Source organism: Cydia splendana, chromosome 2 (genome assembly GCF_910591565.1).
Source record: "Cydia splendana chromosome 2, ilCydSple1.2, whole genome shotgun sequence".
Classification (NCBI taxonomy): domain Eukaryota; kingdom Metazoa; phylum Arthropoda; class Insecta; order Lepidoptera; family Tortricidae; genus Cydia; species Cydia splendana.
In genome coordinates, this window is record NC_085961.1 from 2232264 (window position 1) to 2255705 (window position 23442).

At 38.3% G+C, this 23442-nt stretch overlaps 1 protein-coding gene and 1 long non-coding RNA gene across 2 annotated transcripts in view; both read right to left on the minus strand.

Annotated features, from left to right (window-relative positions):
• The window catches only part of LOC134801762 (uncharacterized), a 95433-nt gene that overhangs the window by 7940 nt on the left and 64051 nt on the right, over positions 1–23442 (minus strand). Inside the window, exon 2 of the mRNA XM_063774361.1 lies at positions 3081–3289. Coding sequence (XP_063630431.1) covers positions 3081–3289 — 209 coding nt within the window. The remainder of the gene's footprint in view (positions 1–3080; positions 3290–23442) is intronic.
• LOC134798955 (uncharacterized) lies at positions 5773–6332 on the minus strand. The gene is made up of 2 exons (XR_010145294.1): positions 6258–6332; positions 5773–5885 (listed from the first exon to the last, which is right to left on the minus strand). It is a non-coding gene; the product is annotated as an uncharacterized LOC134798955 (long non-coding RNA).

Here is a 23442-nt window from a genome sequence, read left to right on the forward strand (position 1 = left end):
CCCGCTTGGCGCGCTGTTCTAAATCGCATACAAAAATATACATAACGCAAACGCGAACGCGCGTCACGCTATCGAATTAAATGTACACTAGGGGTTCTGTCCACATCTGTCTGTTATGCTCCACAAGTTTAAAACGTAGGTATTTAAATATCTTAGGGTTCCCTTTTTAGGGTTCCGTACCCAAAGGGTAAAACGGGACCCTATTACTAACTCCGCTGTCCGTCCGTCCGTCCGTCCGTCTGTCACCAGGCTGTATCTCACGAACCGTGATAGCTAGACAGTTGAAATTTTCACAGATGATGTATTTCTGTTGCCGCTATAACAACAAATACTAAAAAGAGAATAAAATAAAGATTTAAGTGGGGCTCCCATACAACAAACGTGATTTTTGACCGAAGTTAAGCAACGTCGAGCGGGGTCAGTACTTGGATGGGTGACCGTTTTTTTTTGCCGTTTTTTGCATTATGGTACGGAACCCTTCGTGCGCGAGTCCGACTCTCACTTGCCCGGTTTTATTTGTATTGGCTGAGTTTTTTATTCCTTTTATAAATTATTACCTTCAGAAATGCAGCATTTAAAGAATATTCACACCTGAACGAAGATAATCAAATTTAAATTGTGTAGACGTGCGAATAAATATTTCTTCATTTTAATTTTACGGTTTAGACTCACGTATTTTTAGTCTCGGAGTTTAGTTTCCGAGGACTTTTAGTTTCGGAGAGCCTCGAGCAGCGTTCACGGTGGCCGCGCTTGCGCACTGTTAGTGCTTGAGAAAGGAGACCTAGGCTCTCCAAAACATGTCGCGCGCGTGACTAAAAATACGGTTTAGACCGTAAAATAATATTAATAATAGAAATAGTTTTAGATCATAGTTGGGAAGTTTCGGACTAAAGTTGGGTTAGTTTAGTATCGTCATGAATGTCATGATTAAAAATGTCATGCTTGTGTATATAAATGACGCATAAAATAAAATAAAATATTTCCCGTGAACGCTTATCGGAAATGAAAATTTTTGTCATAAACTTTATTAAATTAAATGCGCCTGTAATTAAACAAAAAAACAGATCAAAAATGACGGCACAGGTAAAAATACCGCATATCCCGGGTTATGTCAGGCTGCGGTGCGCTATATTCAGTAAAGCCCCGTGTCACAGCCGTTAAACTGAACAATTTTATTTAAAAACAACCGGTGCCCTTACTATGAGGCTGATTTGAACTCACAAGTTAATATCTATGTCGTCTGTCTTCTTACAAACAATATTTTTTCATATATTTTTTATATGTTTTTTTGGAATAACTACGCAATTACGCTTTATCTTTTCTTGGCAGTTCCATTAATTTTCTTGGTAATGTATCTTACAAGATACAACGTTTGACACCCTCTTTTTGTAATTTTTTCTACGAGTATTTTATGCTCTACCAGGCTTGTTTTTTTTATTTGTTAAGAAAAGGGTTAAGTAATTTGTAAGAATTCATATAAAATTATTTGAATAAATGATTCCCACCGAGTATTTCGCGCTTCTCCGTGCTGTGGTTAGAATCAAAGTTGAACAAGAAATTATACTTTCACTGTCTCAATAATACAGTAAACAATTGAATGAGTTCACGTTGTCAATCAGGCCTATTCGGATTTCGAGATAATCACAAGATCTTGAGACGATTTAGAGATCAACTAGATCTACATTAGATATCGACTAGATGTGACTTGGATATCTAAGTCATAACTTGTAGAAATCGTTCAAGAGGACCTCCAGAATCGCGGAAACGTTAAATTTGACGTATCTATCTTACAAATAATATCTTTAAATTATCCGTATCGTAACTTGTTGAAGTCTAGTAGAAATCTGATTCATTTTCCGAATCGAGCCGAATGTCGGTTGTTCTCGCATTCGTTACCGGTGTCAGCTATGCGCTACGTTTCGTAGCCGATTACATACATTTTCCGCTTTGAAACGAAAAGTGCCTACAAAAAGAAAAACCGCTTCGCTGGCTGGTAAATGTGTTATGCGTTTTGGGGCCTATACTCTGTATCTTTAGGTATTTAAATAAAAGTAAACAAAATCTACCTTCAAATGGCTCCTTATGCCAGTTGAGGGTAGATGAAGTGAGGGTAGGCGGTTTTGTAATTGGTCGGTTAACCAATAAATGTTATAACTACCCGAAAATGTGCAAATTGTTTGTTTAATTTTATTTAAATACCTAAAGATACAGATTATAGTGGCCGTAAGCTCACGTAAACCCATGGTAAGGGTATACATATTACCGTGCGAGGTAAAAAAGCCTTAACTTTGTTAAATTCCAATGGAAAAAAGAGGTATTTTTCATGACATTTTTTTACGGTTGGGTTTGTTTGCGTATTACGTAAATTATTGGATATAATATGACCTAGACCATATTTCTGGCGCGATCTTGTGTTTTTGCCACGACTTGCTAATTCCTAAAAAAAAAATGACTCACGTTAGACCAGGCCTTGTCCGGGCCGGAGCTTCCGGCGTTAACTTTTCTATGACATGACAGGCGATCACGTGATGCTTTCCATAGCAAACGATGCGCGCGTAGCTCCGGCCCGGACACGGCACGGTCTAACGTATGTTATCCTTAGCACCTGCAAATCTTCAGAAAATTCGCATTCGTACGGGACAACGGTAGACAATTCATGGAATGCTCCTTTAGAGATTTAGAGCTTCGTCCTTCGAATGTGCTATAATTCTTTGGGTCAGGCCCCGTAGACAACATGCCAAAACGCTCCGTAGCGAACGAAACAAAACTGCGTCACACTAATATGGAAGAGTGATAGAGAGACACAAAGCGATTCGATGGCGAAGCTCAAGCGATCGTCACCTTGGCTAGGCCGCCAGGCAGGGCCGTCTTAAACTATGCTGGGTCCATTGGGCACATAAGAATTTGGGGCCCCTTTGGAAAGTAAAAAAAACGAATTAAACTAACATTTTTCTACTATGATCTTCTATTTATTATGGGTAATCAAATATTCTGTTACTGTCTGTCCTTCGGCCCTTCACCCCCCCGAGGATGGGGGCCAGGGGCACGGGCCCCGTGTGCCCTTACGGTAAAATACTTACATCGACCTTGATCTCAGCGACGGGGAACACTTTCGTGGCCGGCGACTCTTTCGGCACATAGCGGTAGAACTCCATCATGTTCCGGTACCACCGGATAGAGTACAGCTGGGCGCCTTCCAACTCGTAACTACACATCAGCTCGGCGCTCGTGCCAGACAGCACAGCCTTTGGTACATGGATGTGCAGAGATTTCAGCGTGTTCACTGTACCTGGAACAAGGATAAAATGTTTTAACTCTTTGAACGCGACTCTTTTCGTGTGTGGCGAGTTATTGTGAACTTTATCGTAATGCACGAAGGTTGATAATGGGCTCAGATAAGGTCAAAGGGTTAAGATAAGATAAATAGTTTTGAGGAAGATTAATGGTGTGGCATATTGCAAGGTGCAGTTGGGTGGACTGGGAATTGATTGGATTTTTCGGAATTGCAGTGTCATAGTTTGCGAATAATGTGCGGTCTTGGGAAGTATTTTATTCAACTCGAAGTCTATAAGGCCCACTTGCACCATTCCACTAACCCGGGGTTAACCGGTTAAACCGTTAACCCAGTGTCAAATTGTACTGGTAACCGTGGTAACTCAAGGTTTAACCGGTTAACCCCGGGTTAGTAAATGGTGTAAGTACCCCTAAGAGATGCTCAGGTGAAACTTTATACAGAATTATATGTATAGATGGAACATTTCTAGAGGCTAAGCTGAAAGGATAGTGTTATCTAAGAGCCACTTGCACCATCCCACTAACCCAAGGTTAACCAGTTAAACCGTTAACCCAGTGTCAAATTGTACTGGTAACCATGCTAACTCCAGGTTTAACCGGTTAACCCCGGGTTGGTAGGATGGTGCAAGTGACGCTAAGTGATCTACAATCAAGTTATTATAATCGTAAAGCTGGATTAAAAAATAAAAAAAAAATCATTAAAATGTAATATTTTTATATCTGTGACAACTACAAAATTATTTACATTTTAAATTGACACATGTCATTACTTGACTACATTCGATGCTCGGATCTACTTTCTAGGGTTGAACATGCAACTTGCACTAATGGATAACAAACTGTATCTCACAAACGGTTAAAAATATTAACATTATTAATAAGTGCACGTAGTACGTAGCCTAAACAATTCCCCGTGTGCATAAGTCCTTCGTTCTGTTTTCTTGATAAGTATTTATTCTTTATATGGTACAGTCGACGTCAAAGATATGTTTACACTTTTTGCCTTATTTCAAAGGAATAAGGTGAAAAAGTGTAAACATAACTTTGACGTCGACTGTACAAAAACATGCCAAAAAACAATAAATAAAAACAACCTACAATTAAACTAAATACAAACTAGGTATTCTAAAATAAAAACGCAGCCAGCATCTTGGGGAACTTGCTGCAGGGGCCTTTCAAAATCAAAATCAAAAATCAAAATCAAAAATATACTTTATTCATGTAGGCCTAGCAACAAGCTCTTATGAATCGTAATTAATCTTAATCTAATTATCAGAGCAATTTATTGATGTTAATATTATTCCATAATAAAATTGGATTATTATACATATCAAATTTAACACTAAGAATTTCACAAAAGGATCGTCAAACATTAAAAAGATTGTATAAAAAAATACTAGTCTAGAATTTCTAGAATAAAATCTAAATGTCAAAAAAAAAGCATAAGTAACAAAAGAAGTAGATACTTAGTATTACATCGGAATATCCATTTCCTCATCAATAATCAAATATACCTAATAAATAAATAATCATTTCGAATAACAATTAATCCCACGTTGTAATATCATTCATGTAGTCTTGTGTGGTATAATAAGCTTTAGAAATAAGTTTACGCTTTTGCATAATTCTTAAATTTATTAATAGATAATTCAGTAATATGGTTTGGAAGTTTATTATAAAATTTTTATTTAGTTTAGTTTAGTTTTATTTCTTGATAAGTAAGTAAATTATGATCGTTTGTTTGTAAGATTCGGTAACTCATTTAGTAAAGAGCATCCATAATGTTTATTTAGGGTCGCCGTCATCGAAAACGATGAGAATATATATGTATAGTAAAGAGCGATTGGACCAGTGTTCCAAAGGTTAGGTTCGAAATTTCCCGACTCGGAGATTTTTTCCTTTAATGAAAAAATCTGAAGCGTTAACTAAAACATTTTAATCGCCATTTTGTGTTTGGTTTGCCTATCTGCTAATCGTTGCACCACGAACATGTCTAATTATAAACTACGTTACATCACACTAGTAACATAAGTAAAATAGTTTTTCAAAATGTCTCTTAAATTTTACATAAAATTCTAAAATACATATTTCCAAAGTAATCCAAAGATTACGACGTCTCATAGCTTAGCGCGGACCGCGGAAGAAAGGTCATTACTCAACTTTAAAGTGACAGCAACTTCAGAGGATGAATAACGTTCACCTTCATTATTTTATGATTTTAACGCGGGTGGCAAAAATCAAACAATGTAATACATTGTGATGTTAAGTACAACGTGATGATTGTGTGATGACGGGAGTGATGAGCGAAGACAGTTTCGATAATTATGTTATCCATCTTAATTTTTTAAACAACAACTATAAGATAAGTAGTATAAAAGTTGTAAACTCTTTGGTTTATTACGAAGTTTGTTACGACGAGCTGTTGCAAACGCAACCTTTTATTTGTATAAAATCTCAATATATTCCTAATTCAGTAGCTAAACGCAGCCGTCGGGCTCGGCTAGTATTCGGAAGCTTTTTCTAAAGCACCAATAGGAGCGTTCCACATACTCTGTATCGCGGCCAATTAGAGGTACCTAAATTTAAACCACCTTTTATACTAATTTTAATTTTTAACAAGCAGAAACGTCTGCGAACGATGCTATTAAGCTTAGAATAAATTTAAAAGTGGAAAAATTACTGTCTTGGATAATTTCTGCTTGTTAAAAATTAAAATTAGTATGGGTAGCACATCGTAACTGGTGAATTTGCAATATGACTTGGAACTCCGGTAGCCGTTTAAGAAGTGTAACACTCTTGCGGTAGATGTCGCTAAGGTCCCCTTGACCTATAATATGGTGGAAAGATTTGCTGGCTATGGATGAGGTCTTGGTGGCTCAGATGGCAGAGCGCTGGAGTATCGATCCACAGGCCGTGAGTTCAAGTCTCACCCAAGACAGTAATTTTTCCACTTTTAAATTCACCTTTTATACTGATCAAATATTGCAAATCACTCTTTCATCAGCCTCCATACAATAATCACCACTTCTACATTTAACCGCTTAGTTAAGAAACCTTTGTAAATCAGTACTTTGGAAGATGTTTGGAAGATTATAATGGTTTACTTTGAATCGAAGCTTTTTGTTTGGGTCGTCGAGATCCTGACCTGCACGGCGGCTACACGAGTACTTACAAGGCCGTAAGTGCTCGTCGTAAAACGCTTACCTAATGCGGTCTGTTTAGTCCGTAAATTATTTAAGTACGAAAATATTTTGATTTTGCAGCAACAGACGTCGAACTTTACGTTATTCAGATGCAAGCAACTACCTACGCTTCTAACTATAGAACGGTTCAAAATATTAAACACATAAAACCCGCACCTCACTATAAAAATGACTAAATTTAAGGCATTTGTCGTCACAATTTGCGAGTGCAACATTCCACGTCCATTTAACGAGCGCCGGGAAAATAAAACATGGCGGCAATAAAACATAGATCACCTGTTAGATGGAGCACACATAATACCTACCCTAATGATTAATTACGTTAATATTAACCTTAATTTACCATTTCAGTTGAAATGATCTATAACAATTCCGTTAACACCACTCTGCTGCACAAAAAATGCTGGAAAATGTATGATCACTGATAATAAGTGACACTATGAATTTTCATGTAACAACGTTTCTGCTTCAGTGATCAGCTCATTCAGCGATGTCAATCATCTTGATAAAATTGAACGCTCTAATTGCGACAGCAATGCTGCAAAAATTGACAGTGACATTGCCCATTGTCCGTTACTGCAATGCTGTACAAAGCAGCGACGCAGCAGTACCTATTACTGCTGCAGTCGTCATTTGAATGCCATCTTTACTTAACTGTGGTGTCTGCATGTGCACAAGTAAGTAGCGAATGGTGCCTATAATGGAGACACCGTTCGTTTGGTGTTTGGATGTAAGCTGCAGTGCGGCATTACTATTGTGACATTACTGCCGCGACTTTGATGCAGCCGCTATATCTGTCAATTTCCTTGATGAAATAAGTGACGTTTACTGACGCATTACTACCACGATCAATCCGTCACTCATTTTATCAAGGAAATTAAAAGATACATCGGCGGCATCAACGCCGCAGCAGTAATGTTGTAACAATAATTCAGCTGCAATTGCCACCAGGCGGTTTAGCATAAGTTGCGTTCTCGCGCGCGATTCCATACTTAAAGTCGCGTTTGATGTATGGCATTGCGCGCGAGAACGCAACTCATGCTAGAACGTCAGGACGTCACTTTACTCTTCGTCAACGCTTCACATTGCGGGATCTACAGGAGCTATTCTATAAAATAAAATGTTGAGCACAGAGTGAAAAAGCGACACACGTGGCCATCGCAGCAATTGCCGCGACTGTCTAAATAAAAACTAACGAACTAGACGTGTGTCGAAAATTGTTTTTAATTGGATTGTTCGGTGGATGGTTGCGGATTGAAAAGAGCAAAGAACAGAGCGGTAAAATGTCAAACTAAAATTAGATTCGCCATCCAACATCAACATTTAAAAACGTATGTACCTACGTACCTAATAAATGATGTCCTGAGGGCAATTCGAACGTACATTTGGATACGAATCAAAATGATGTAATTTTGTTATCATTGCGCGCGCATTTTGCTCGTACTTGTCCATACATGTATTGGCGAAAGCGAGACGCACACATATGATAAATAAATGACATCAAAATGTAAGTCCAAATTAGCCTCCGTGTTTAACAAAATATATGAAAGTATAATCATGAAAATATTACTTATTATAATAAAATTGTAAACACGCGCTGAAGATTTCTCCAACACCATATAAATATTACAAACATAATTGAATATAGATCTCAATAAAACAAGAAAATGGAAGTGCACTTTTCAATATTGACGATCATAAATTCTACAACAAACACACACTGCGAACGGCCACCAGACAAACAGTGGATAGGAATATCCAACGGGAATAGAACCCGCGTCTACTGGAAAACATGTTGGTAAAAATGTGCAAACAATGTCTATTATATGGCAGGCTAGCAAGCAGGTTATACATCGTGCCCACGAGGAACCCGAGAGACTTTAACGGTGTATTCCTGATCATATTAAAAGACTAAAAGATCCTATTTTTTTTTTTGGAATTTCGCCTTGTTTCAAAGTTAAGGCCAGTTAAAAAACCCTATTTTTATTGTTACTTACTGCAAAACAACTTTTTCATGGCGTGGCGATTTTGCCATTATGGGACCTAGTCCAAAATATCCTTAATTGATAGATTGTTTTTGAGTGACAGTTTTACAAATAGCATTTACATTTTATGTGTACGAAAAAAAAAACAAAAGAAACATTTTTTTTTGCGGAATCGACCGAAACTCTTATAACATTTTTTCCTTATCTTGGCCTTAGAAATGCGTGGTTAAAATCTCTCGAGTTCCTCATGGGCAGTGGGCACCTTATATATAACGCTATTGCTGTTACACAGTTAAACAGTTACTGTTAAACAGTTAGGTATTTCTTCTTTTATGCTTTCCCTCCATGTTTAAAGGACAATAATGTCGCGCCGCATTACTGCAGCAGTTATGCTATAGTACCTTCAGAATTCCGAAGTCAGTGAAGACTCATATAGACCGACAAGAAATTTTAGAAATTAAAAAGTGGCAACATGGTAGTGTCGTCCCATTTTTTTAGATTGATTTGAAAGGGACGACACTACGACTTTTTAATGTCGACAATTTCTTGTCGGTTTATAAAGGTTTCGCCATGTTGTTTGTCCGTCTGTCATTGGTAATGTAACTTGGCTTATGGTTATACATGAAACATATCAAAACATGAAATAGATGTTAAGTTTTTTCCTGCCTCGAGTTGAATCTTGCTCGTACATACGAGGCACCAAATATTAATTAATGTACACGTATATTTTAATACGAATGCTGCTTCAGATTTCTCTGGAATTCTCACAATTAACTGCAGCAATATGTCGAGGCAGCGACATTTTCAGAATCAACATAAACTTGTGCAGAATAATTAATCTGCAAACGTAACGCGTGATAAAACACAGAAAACATGGCTTCACTCTGGTAAACTTTGCTGAGTAATCAAAACGCGTGAGTCTGCATAAAATATTCCCATTCGGCGCATATTAAAATAATATCGGGTCCGCAAACTCTAGGATTTCCCAAATAGTCTGTTTCATTTCAACAAACAAACCATAAATTTGGAGATTTAAAAAGCTTTTATCTCTTTGTTTGCCAGGTTTTGCTGTGCGATACCCGGACAGCATAAACTTCAGTTGTTAAACTGTGACACGTTTTAAAGGTTTTCCGATATCAGTGCTGGTTTGACTAAGTGGCTTGTAAGCGTGCCAAGTCCTTAAAGAAGGTGAAAAGAGTAAAACCAGTGCACACCGGATGAATGTGCGTAGACATGTGCTAACATCGGGCCGTGCACGTGCACGTCACGCAAGCGGTGTGCCGTCACTCATAAGGATCCGTATATCACAATGCCTACGTGCACGTGTAGACACACGCCACCGGTGTGGGTATCGTCTTGGGTCGTCCCATTCGTTTTTCGTCAAGTTCTGCTTTCGTCACTCATTCTACATTGAAAGTCACCGACGATTGTGACGAATGTAGAATGAGTGACGAAAGCAGAATAGGACTAATTTAAGAACTTGACGAAAAACGAATGGGACGACCCAAGACGATACCCCGGTGTGCACTGGCATTAAGAAATAGCAGCGAAGCAACGCTGTATAGTCATAGCGATAACATATCAAGAATACAGTCGTCACTGTCATTTTTCCATGAAAATCTTTTTATTACATTAATGTCTTTGTAGCAAAACTTTCGTAAGGCTCATGTATTGAAGATTGCTCATGCTCCTTAATATATTTAATATAATTGGTGTCGCTTTTAATGTAGCCATGTCACGACATGAATTATGATAAGTAGAAACTGTCTCACTGTCTCAAAATAAAGTCTGCTAATGATCCAGTTTGAGTTGAATTCTGTGTTAAGATATCTTGACAATCTGTCCAATTTGTCTCGGAAAGGGCTTAGCTGTCTGCCCGAATGACATGACAGATAACATCAATCCTCATTATAACTTTTTTAATCTTCAAAAACAAATCATGCGCCTAAATGTACCAGGCAATAATAAGTTGGTAGTACTGTCAGATTTGGAGAGCAAAGAGGCGATAACAGCGGCGTCGTTTAGCGTTACGACCCAAGTTCTAACGACGTGCCATAAACTGAGTATTTACTTTACTCACCTTCGAGGCAAAGGTTTTGAGGGAAAAATGTACTGCACGGCTATCGTAAAATGTAATGCCTCGCGATCTCTGCTTTCCTGGTGCCCGAAAACCTTTGTCTCTCTATTTTAATCGCTTCCTTTTTGTGGTTGTAATAAATGATGGCGGGCTTTCACTTTAATGGGGTCGCCACAAAATCTTTTTTACTAGTTTCATAAAACGGGTGTATGAAGATTAAAGCTCAACATGGCTATTCATTTAAAACTTTGGAGACGAAGGACGAAGAGACGACTTTTATATCGTGGGCTATGATGGCATTCATGGCAGATTACAATTACACCCCGGTTGACGGTAACACAAAAAAAATCTCAAAAGGAAACAGGAAAGTAGCAGTTTTCCGCCCTGGCCCCTTCGTAAACACAATGGATCAAAATGACGTATAAATTACCAAGTTTCGGTACACATTTACGTAGCTTCACATTCGGGATGTTAAACGATGCCCGCCGGCTATGCAGAGCGACGATATACGCAAAGTACCTGAGGGCCTACCGCGAACCATGTTCGACGTGTTGCCTCCCTGTCACATTTACGTACATTTACAAGTGCAACAATTGTGCGGTATTCGATTTTTGAAGTGAAAACTTCTTTAGCGGCGTAACGTTTAGATGGCCACTCATTTAGATGGCATTTAAATCAATAAAGTAAACTCAATGGCATTACATGAAAAAGGTTCTAATCTTGTACGGGTTGAAATACGAGGATCTCACAGTTACATTGTAACTTTATATCACTCAAATATAATTAAATAAAGCTACATCTTGATGAAATAGCTAATAAAAGTGAACTCTAGTACTGGTGAATAAAACTCAAAATATCATGACCAAATATATTTAGATGCGAGGTCTGCAAGGTAACTTTACAATTTCTATTCGAATTTTAAACAATGGGGTTGGCCGGTGGAAGTTTTTAGCAGATGGCGCCATCATAGCTTGCCCCGTCAATCCCTAGAATTGTGTCAAATTTTTGTTTTTTTAATACCCTGGATGCCAGCTCTTTAAGCCAAATCTCATAGAAAAAGGGGCAAGCTATGATGGCGCCATCTAGGCAAACCTTTGACAGTTGCCAACCCCATTAACGCTACAAATTAGAATTTCGAATTTTAAACAAGCTCACTGACCAGCAATTTCGGAACTAAAGTTATTCAATAGAAAGGAGGATGGGTCAAATTATACATAGTGCTGCAGACATTTTGGACTAGTCATTGAGTTTTCACTTCTGTCGGCACTCCCGGAGTGCAACCTGTTGTTTTTTTTTTAATTTTAAACTCCTGTACCCCTACAAATTTCATTCGATGGCGTGACGTGACGTGCGCGTTTGTGTTAAGTGTCATTTTGTATGGGATTTTAAGTTTCTAAAACGTCCCGCTTGGCGCGGTGTTCAAAATCCCATACAAAAATAGACATAACGCAAACGCGAACGCACGTCACGCTATCGATTGAAATTTACACTAGGGGTTCTGATTAAGGCCACTTTTGGTTAAAAGTAAAAGTTACATAACAGATACTACGTCAAAAACAAACACGAGGGAGGCGTTAGGCCAGGAAATTAGAAAATAAAGTTTAGGGTGTCGTGTATAAAGTATGATGGTAAAATTATAATTTCCGCCGCTTTCCGAAATAACTATGTACTTGGGGGGAAAGCGCCCACAGAGTTTTCAGCGAATGTAGCCGCAGGTTAATTGAGTTGACGCGTGACCAAAGGGCTGGGTCATATCTAGCGCAGCGGATCAGCATTGCCATACAACGTGGCAATGCTTATCTAGCGCAGCGGATCAGCATTGCCATACAACATGGCAATGCTGCCAGCCTTCTGGGCACGCTGCCAATAGACGGCGATTTGGGGCAAATTTTCTATTTATAGTTTATTTTTAAGCTTAGTTTTTAATTTTAGTTTGTATTTTCTATTTTAAGGCTTTTTATTGTTTTAAAAGAGTATTTGGCTGTATTTAAAATAAATGAATCACTATGTACATAAGTTTTGGATGTTTGTTAATATACCAACATTTCTTCTTCTTCTCTTCTTCTTCCTTCCCGGCCGATTTCGGCCACAGCGACTGCATTATATTATGCATACGTAAGTGGTGGACTAGTGATCATTGGGTGGTCAAAATCGTGGGTTTAAACCTCAAATAAACGTTTGATGTCCGTGCACGTTAGAATTGGCCTGTGAATAAGTCACGGAACAAGAAAAATTCCATTATATTTTCTAATATTCAATTAAAATTCCACTGCCAATTTTTTTGTAGAGTGGGTCGCTAAAGAGTCACTTGCTTTAACTACGAGTATTTCATTCTTCACGAGAGCGGTGGTGGCCGAGTGGATATGACGTCCGACTTTCAATCCGGAGGTCGCGGGTTCAAATCCTGGCTCGTACCAATGAGTTTTTCGGAACTTATGTACGAAATATCATTTGATATTTACCACTAGCTTTTCGGTGAAGGAAAACATCGTGAGGAAACCTGCATACATCTGCGAAGAAATTCAAAGGTGTATGTGAAGTCCCCAATCCGCATTGGGCTAGCGTGGGGACTATAGCCCAAGCCCTCTCGCGCATGAGAGGAGGCCTGTGCCCAGCAGTGGGACGTATATAGGCTGAAATGATGATGATGATTTCATTCTTCAAACATTATGCACTTGAAGCAGAATCCGTAATCCGTAGAAATCGTGCAGCAACGGCATTTCACCCCGCATTCTAATCTACGTTGTATTCCATAAATCCATACCAATCATTGCGCTACGGTAAACTTGACCTGACTAAAGGTATAGTTAGACCAAGAAAAGTCTGTGGCGATTTTGATAGCCCACGCAGTGCAAGTGTTATTTTAAACGTCAAACTTCTATGACATTATCACGTATAAATAACACTTGCACTGCGTGGGCTATCAAAATCGCTGCAGACTTTTCTTGGTCTAACTCTATCGTTCGTATTCAGACTATCGGCCTGATTCAAACTTTAAGATGTCAAATATTACGTCTAGACACGATATGGATTACATAATTATGTCAGTGTCAAAAGTGATGTTTTTTCAAACAAAAAAGGCAGTTTTGACACAGACATATCTAATCCATATCGTCGTATCTAGACGTAATATTTGAAGTATCTTAAAGTTCGAATCGGGTCAAATCGGGGACATTACTGCCGACTGCATTGCTACCGCAAATGTCAAATACCCGAGCAGTGAGATCGATTTCGACATTTGCGTAAGTAATACAGTCGGCAGTAATGACGCGCTGCCATACTGCTGTAGTAGGTAATGCAATCGATGGACTCGCCCACCGAGGGTTCCGTATTTTTAGTACTCCGTCAGGTGACAAGCAAAACTCACTAAGTACTATCAAAAAATTAAAGTAACAATGCACTTTACTACACTTGTAACACGGTTTATTGTCCAATAATTTCAATGATGTTAGTTAGTGACTTTTGCTTGTCACCCGACGATTTGTTGTTATAGCGGCAACAGAAATACATCATCTGTGAAAATTTCAACTGTCTAGCTATTACGGTTCATGCATGGTGACAGACAGACAGCTACACAGATAGAGAGACGGACAGACAGACAGATGGACAGTGGAGTCTTAGTAATAGCGTCCCGTTTTTACCCTTTGGGTACGGAACCCTAAAAATCATTTATTCGAGAACTTTATATTAAATTTGACATTATTGCACCGCCGCAAATCACAAAAACGATATTGCTACCCGGATCTTTGACATTTGCAATACTGCCGCAGTAATGTTGGTAAAATTCTGAACCCAAACGGTGCCTATACTCTGTATCTTTAGGTATTTAAATAAAACTAAACAAAATCTACCCTCAAATGGCTCCTTAAGCCAGTTGAGGGTAGATGTAAACATTACATGATCAAATAATGTAGGTTAAAGTAAGCTCGTTCAGTGACTGATCCAGGCGGCTTTTGTATTTGGTTGGTTAAACAATAAATGTTATGACTACCCGAAAATGTACAAATTGTTTGTTTACTTTTATTTAAATACCTAAATATACAGACTTATAGTTGAGAAATCGTGAAAAAGCGGCATTTCATTTCCAGATTCGAACCTACCTTCCATACCAATCATTGCGCTACGGTCATGGTATAATAATATACTCCGCCTGGTACTCCATTCCCGTCTTTTCTAGGTCACCTAACTGACACGGGCTTACGTCATCATGCGACAGCGCTATATGATAATATGCGATAGCGCTATATATAGCGGCCATGTTGTTGTGACGTAGCCCCGTGTCACTCTGGGAATGGAAGACCATGTTTTATTAGACTATGCGCTACGGTAAACTTGCTGACTAACTGCGATTTATTCTAGCGAATTGAAATATGTCGTTTGAGTTTTTAAAGACTGGAACGGTTGTCTACTGCAGCTTCATGTGGATAAAAGTGTAGTTGCATATTCACATAATCGTGTAGTGTAGTGGCCCAAATCCACATTATTTATATAGTTTCACACTATTAAGTACACTTTTTTTTATTTGAGAATTCTAATAATGATTTATAATCAGAATCACGAGCTATGTCGTTCCCAATAGAAGAAAAAATTGCTCGAAAATGTTCATAAATGTTTCGTTCCTTCCATTCTGTTCCGTTACAGCCACACAAAGTTTATGGAAAACGGTAATGGAATTGTAATAAAAAATTTGGGACACTTTTTTCTCCTATTAGGAGTGAAAGAACTCGTGATTCTGAATAGGTACAAATAACATCAAAATTTCCGTATAAAAAAGTAAATGGCTCATTTATAAGGGCAACCTGGGTGTGAATCATTAATTAAGTGTTTAACTGTTTTACTTTTGAAGATATATTTTTAATAAGTTTGTATCCAAAAATCAATACCCAATTTGCCATAATTTTCATCACAATCATGATAGCACTTTAATAATCCGAAAAACCCTCACATATCACAATATTTCCCACTCAAGGGTCAATCAACTTAATAAATAGCGAAGCTGAATCACTATTATTTGGTCGTGACGCAATAATTCTCTCTCGTGACGCAATAATTTCTCGCCACGTGACGCAATAATTTCGCGTCACGTTAATAATTATGGTCTCCGCAGGAAGTGCCGACTAGGACACAATTTGTTTGTTTTGTTTATAACTGCTGGATCATGTGTAGGGTGACCATGCAGTGGGATAGTTTGGAGACTTTAAGAATATTCCGTTGTTTGGGCCCTTTTGAACTACATATAGGTAATCATAAGCTTTGTGTAATATTGTAATAATGTTTTTTTTTTATAATAGCTTATATTGTGTCCCACTGCTGGGCAAAGGCCTCCCCTGTCTTCCGCCACTCGTCACGGCTTTGCATGCTCCCGCCAGTCGCAACAAAATGAGTCCAGGTCGTTTCGCCATCTCGTTTTTGGCCTGCCTCTGCCTCGGGTGATGTGTGGTGCCCATTCGGTCGCTATTTTGGCTATGTTTTATTACATCTAAAGAATTGGAAAATTCCAACTCTGCATGTCATTTTCAAAGACAATGTGTGGCCATGCCATCATTAACGTCAAATTTCTATATTATTATTTTTATAAATATAATCCTCACTTTTTTCTGTCTAAATAGGTGAAAAATTAGCTCGGACGGACTCAACTTCGTTTCGTTTTGTAACTTCGGCCCTGGAATTTAAAAAGCCCTTATTATGTAGGTACCTGTTGCATAAAATAGTATTTACCAACCGACTCAGTTAAACGGTAGACCTATAATTGTTATGATTACATGCTCTATAGGTGTTGTCAATTATGGTGTCATTTTAAACAGTATTTTTAAGACAGACTCGTATTTATAGTAATAGCATAGTTAGTCTAATAAAACATGGTCTTCTCTTCCCAGAGTGACACAAGCCTACGTCACAATAACATTGCCACTTTGTATAGCGCTATTGCATACTGTCGCATGATGACGTAGGCTTGTGTCAGTCACGTGGTCGGAAGAGAGTACCAGGCGGAGTATATTATTATACCATGAGTAATAGTATATATGCTAATATGTACTAATAATGACGTAGGAGAGAAGACCGCCAGGCTGAAGTGGGGCTACTGGGCGGGTCACGTCTGCCGCATGCATTCGGATAGGTAGGCTAGTATAGCAGTAGATAGTAGTAGTAGGTAGTAATCACTTGTACACAACACAAGTTTACGCCAAGTGGATGCCGCAAATAAGCGCGGACGTGGCAGGCCCAGACGGAGATGGTGCGACGAATTACACACCTTCATCAGTAACTGACCAGAAACAGCACAACAACGAGAGCTGTGGAGATCAAGGAGAGAGGCCTTTGCCAAGCAGGACACTATAACGGGCTAAGAAAAAAAAATATTCGGTTATCCTCAAACATGTGGTCACCACGCGCGGACAGGGTGACAAGAGAAATTTCCCGGGGAACTTGTGATTAACTACCCCGACGCAGACTTCCGTAACTGATTAGCAAGAAATTCGCTTGCTGGCTACACTCACTACTTAATTTCTTTTACTTTTGGGGTTTCTGGCCGGTCACTACATACCAGTAAGTAGACCAGAAGTAGACTTTCAAATAAAATATAATACTAGCAATAAACGTGACGGTTGGATGTCAACTGCATGTTGCGACGTTACTGTCATTCATTTTACTATAGAAATTGACAATAAGATCGACGTGTCGGAGCAGTAGTGCAGCTGCGGTCAGAAATGGAATGTTACCTTTACTGTTGCGACATTACAGTGGCTGCTTTATAATGATATGGCGCTTACGCGTTTAGGTCGCGAGATTCACGCTCCGCTTCTATGTATGGTTTGTTGTCAAAACAACATCAACCCATAGCGCAAAATACTGGTTCTCTGTGCCGGTTCTATACTTAGTAATAATAGTTCAATGTTTCTAACCCCCTTGCTTAATCTACATGATGTAAAGTTCCGATGCTAAAGGGGCCTACAGATTACCAGTTCGCTGTACGATATCAGTCTGTCAGTTAAACGCAAACGGTGATAGTTCCGAACAACTGACGGGCTGATATCGTCCGGCGAACTGGTAATCTGTGGGCCCCTTAAGATTGTTTTCGGCCCGCTCAAGGAGGGCTTAATTTATCGTCTTTCCAGGCCGATTAAACACCGAAATGATTCGCACCATTAACCTTTGTAGGCGGATATTTAATTTTGAATAGGTAAGTATTTGAGGGAAAATAGGGAGTTAAATGTGTAATTTCTCTAATTTTGTCCTGAATAGGATGAGGTTTTTCTTTAATTTTTATCGTGTGATTTATATAAAGAGCAGTTTCTATATAATTTTGTACTAAATTACTGTTAACTTGTCGCCGACTTCTAATAACAATATTATCTGGTAGTTAGCAAAAGTTGCAATTTCTCGCCAGCGACTGGCGATAGCCGAAGGCTATAGCAATCGATTCCAACTAAGCAGCTATCGATATCATAGCTGCATAGTAGCATAGAGAAATAATAAATGAATAAACGGTTTTGTAATTTTGTACTGTAAAACTACTTAACTATAGTCCAGTTGTAGTTGTAGGCCCACGGTTTGATTTTTTTCTGTGTTTTTCGTTCTATTTATACAAATATTTTGCAATAGAGCTACCATTTTCAGCCCGCTTCACACTCGTGCGGCTTTGCGCCGCGATTCGCACTCGATTTGGAACGGGCTTTTATATAATAGTCGCGCGCGAACGTAGACTATATTTAAGATTTTTGACCATAGTTGGGACCTTTTGGACTATAGATTTTACTGTATCGTTTAGGTTGCGGTACAAATCCACTGCCTTTAGTCGGGCTACTCCAAATATGAGCCACTATCACACACAGTTAAACATAGACCAGATCTACGCTTAAATAGTTACATATTCATGTACCGTGGAGTTACTTTGAATCCTGGGTTTACTTTGATAAAAACTTTACTTCGTTTTCAAACTCGAATATTACGCTTTCTGAACGCACCCTGTGGATTGTTTTTTTTACGGTTGGCAAGATTGAACGTCACTGTCAGTTAGTGATTTGTGTCCGTGGGATCAAGCATGTCGATCGATGGGAAAAAAATTAAAATATGCAAGTATCAGTTTTGTGTACTTTTAATAGCCTGTATAACTTCTAATGTACAATGTTCTATATAGCAAATACATAAATTTGATGTAATCCATTGAATCAGGCATGTATCGGCCTATAACATCGATTCTTGTTGCAAATCATAATCATGGCGGCCATTTTAGTATCTCGGTTTTTGTGGCATGGGGTGTCATTGATCGCCTATAAGGGTTTACTTTGATCACTGATCAATGACAACGGACGACATGTAGTTTTTTTAGATTATTTAGATATTGAAGGTTTTTTAACTGATTTTTGTATTATTGTTTTAGAATAATGTGCTCAGGCATTATTATAGGAACTACTCTGAAAAAGATTTAAACCGGGCTGTGACAGAAGTGGTCGAAGGCAGGCCGTCGATACGCCAAGTATCCGTACATCATTGTATTGTTATTACATATTGTTAATAAATTTTGATAGGTTTTAATTGTTCAATTATGCTTCTTACCTTAAATTAGTAAAATATGAGACTGTTTTGCAATAAAGTTGTTTTTTTCTAAGCCAACCTTTTTTCTCTTTGTCAAAGTAACCCCAAAGGCAATAAAATCCTTATAAATCCTAAACCTGCAAACGGATTTTTTTGTAATGTTTTGAAGTTTTAGTCCCTATCCTTACTATCGAATTCCGTCGAAAAAAAGGGGGGTATCAAAGTAACCCCAAATTAAGTTTAAAGTTGATCACCACTTTAGAATTTTTTTTCAAAGGACACATTAGTATTTAAAAAAATATTATTGGTGAAATCGATAGAGGAGCAAAAACCGATATTGTCATGTTTAGAGCACCGTACAAAACTTTGTTCACGGTGCTCTTATGGGATCACTTCGGTCTTGCAAATCGGTTAAATGCGTTTTTCTTAAAGACCGTTTGATGTAGGTACCTAAAATTTGGAATAGTTATGGCAAGTACCATCACTAACACTGTGAATAAGTCAAAACTGCTTATTTCTGATTTTAGGGGGAAATTTAGGGGGTTGAGAGGGATAGCCTGAATTTTTTTTTATTTGTAAGAATCGTGTGGGGTACTATTAGAAAGCTTGCAAAAAATTGAGTCGATGGACTGATTTTGACTTCATTTTACAGTGCAATAGTTTCGATAAAAAATGCATTTAAAGTTGCAAGTTTTCATACAAAAATTTTCACCTCTGTCCTGGCGATTTTCGCGAAAACTATAGCTAACAGGCAGCTGACCAGTCAATACCCAACTTAAAGAAGCATGGAGACGGCGGGAAAATTATCAGCTTAACTTTATCTTTATTAGTTTTTCAACTGCAGCCTGATCTTTGGTTGCTTAGGGCTAGCTAACTAATGCTTACACTGGTCATTTCATATTAGGAAGTAGTTTTAGCGAGAAAGATCCTTAGTTAAAACTTTGGCATTGAAATTTATGACTTATGTCTTTGATACAAAGTTTAATTCTGCTTGCTTATTTTTGTGGGATATTTTTTTTTTCTGAATAGCCTACTATACATAATTATATACGAACACAGACCAATTAAACTAAATGATACTATTTTGGAACAAGTCGATAGCTTTAAATATCTCGGGAGTATCATTAATAATAAATCAAGATGTAGTCAAGATATCATTACTCGAATCGCAATAGCCAAACAAGCCTTCAACAATAAAAAACATATTTTCAAATCAAAAATGTCTACTAACACTAAAAAACATTTTATTAAATCTTACATCTGGAGCATCGCCTTATACGCCTGCGAAACGTGGACACTGACACAAAGAGAGAGAGAAAGATTAGAAAGCTTCGAAATGTGGTGTTGGCGGAGAATGGAAGGGATTAGTTGGACGGAAAAAATATCAAATGATAGGGTTCTAGATAGGATTAACGAGAAAAGAAATATAATAGCGACAATAGAAAATAGAAGAGGAGTACTAATTGGACATCTGCTACGACACGACATGCTCCTAAAGAACATCATAGAAGGAAAAATAGAGGGAAAGAGAGGAAGAGGAAGACCGAGAATAAATTATTTCAACCAAATAAAAGAAAAGGTTCAGGTCGTGTCATACCAGAAGGTTAAGGAGTTGGCAGAGGACCGGACGAGTTGGAGATTGCTCCACCGACAAGAGCACAGCTCTTAAATATAAAGAAGAAGAAGAAGAGCCTACTATAAGTATGAGAGAGATCTACAAAATACAACCTTATTATATTGCAAATAAGTTTAAATTTCGAACGGGCTTTCCAACCAATGGACTATCTCAATGTTTATCTGAAAAAAATCAAATTAAGAATTCCGTTCTTCACTGTCGTTGTGTTTTTTTTTTCACAATAGAGCACATAGAGTTAGTAAGGCGTATAGAGAAAGGGAACGGTGCCCTGAACACCGTAGTCTTGACTTCGTGCTTGGCCAATTATTTTTATTTATTTTTAAATTCCATATTCGGGGAGATAAAGAAATATTAATTTTGAAATTGATCAAAGTAACCCCATTCCACGGTACTCCGTATGTTTTGCATTCAAGCGAGAATAATGCACTCCACAAAGCGATGCTTAAGACAAAATAATCAAGCATTTGCTGCAGGCCACTGGGCTGCAGTAATCTCGAATTATGTCTCATGCAACAAGGAAATGTAGTTTGTGAAATGAGAATACTATATAGGTAGTATAGTATAGTGTATTGTGTAGTAGTATCATATGATAGACACAGATTTTCATAGTAAATTGGATACAAGTTTTCGAAATGAACGGCGAAATTATCGAAACCGGCAGATAGATTGAATTAGTTTTCGAAGACATATATTATGAAAATATCTTGAAGTAGGTACCTACCTATGTTTTATGGGGTTTTCACATGGGCAAAAGAAATGTCATTAGCTTTGGATCCTAATTAACACTTCGACTACCTTAAGCTCAAAGGGCGTAAGGGACAAAATGGCGAAAATAAGTTATAATGGCGAATATAATCAACGTCGCGATAGCTTTAAAACCCTATGAAAACATTATGCTTGAACACAACTTTCCAACGCATTTTGTTGATGTTGACCAATTTTTTTCGAAACGACATTTAGGCGTACCTTCATATACCATACTCCATTCCCTTTTGGTTTGTCTCGTCGCCATCGAGTTTTAGGTGCAGGTATTGACTGATACACTTTTGTGGGTGCTTATTATATTCCAAGTTACAAAATAACAAAATTACGTCAAACACATTCAGCAAACTTTAATCAGCAAGAGTGCAGTAAAATATTTTGTAGCTAACTGAAGAGAAATGGCGGGTTGCGCTGTATAAAAATATTTTATGCATGAAGAACGTTCTGGGTTCTAAGTTAGATACGCCTCTATGGAACTAAATGAGTCTTTTACAGTTTTCATCGAAAATATACACATAATTATGGGATAAGTACATAAACTTGCCAGAACCATTTGAGGGTAGATTTTGTTTACTTTTATTTAAATACCTAAAGATACAGAATATAGAGGTTCTGCTTATCTATTCTCCGAAAGTCAGTTTTTACCATCCCCGTTCTTTCGCAATATTAGCCACTTATGTAACTTTGAGCCTTTGAAACTTTCCACTCCCAATTTCGGGTGAAATTTTCACTAGCGGAGAAGCTAAGTATCAATAATCCAATCACTGATATGCTAGTTTGAAGTTCTGTAACGAACATTATGCTGTACGAGTATTACTAGCTCGACGAGCTTGCATAACCTGTGTGGTTAATGAAATGACTTTAGTTCGCCAGTTTGCGTAGCAACATTGATATTATGCGCTGGTATGGATGGTTTTTGACAAGTTGTGATATAACAATTCTTGAGATTCGCAACCCCCATTTATATTTTATCAACATAATTATTAATGTTATTATGTGTAATTTTACAAGCATTTTAAAAGCTACTTTTGGTACTTAACGATTCTCTGTTTCAAGCATACCGTGGACGGTATGCTTGTACTACAACGATGATAAAACGCCTATATTTGCCTGTTTTTTGGATCTGTCAAAAGCTTTTGATATGGTCTCCTATGACATTTTGTGGGACAAACTTGAAAGCTGTACGAGTACTCCGAGGGGGGTGGTTAACCTCTTCCGTTATTGGTACGGGAACCAAACCAACCAGGTGAGATGGGCGGAAGCGTTTTCAGACGTGTACCGGTTAACGTGTGGTGTGAGACAAGGTGGTCTCAGCTCACCCAGGTTGTTTAACTTGTACATGGATGAGTTGATCGCTAGGCTCAGCAGCACGGGTATTGGATGCTCAATTGGCGGTACCATTGTTAACAATATCAGCTATGCAGATGATATGGTGCTGCTGTGCCCGGCGATCAGCGCTCTTGTCAAACTGTTAAAGATCTGTGAGGAGTATGCGGTGACCCATGGCCTGATGTACAACACCAAGAAGAGCGAACTACTCGTTTTCAAGGCAGGCAAAAAGGAGTTTACGTCAGTTCCTGCTGTATATTTATGTGGTGTTCCTCTAAATAGAGTTTCACGGTTCAAGTACCTCGGGCACTGGGTCACCGAGGACCTCCAGGATGATGCTGACATAGAAAGGGAGCGCAGGGCATTGTCAGTAACGTGCAACATGCTGTCACGTAGGTTTGCACGGTGTGACAGGGATGTCAAAAAGACCCTTTTTAAGGCTTTTTGCCAGTCCTTTTACGCGTGCAGCCTATGGACAAATTACACGAAAAAGACCCTCAATGCCCTGCGTGTCCAATACAATAATGGTTTCCGCATGCTGATGGGACTGCCACGTTACTGTAGCGCCTCGGGGATGTTTGCGGAGGCTAGAGTGGACGCGTTTATTGCGATAATCCGTAA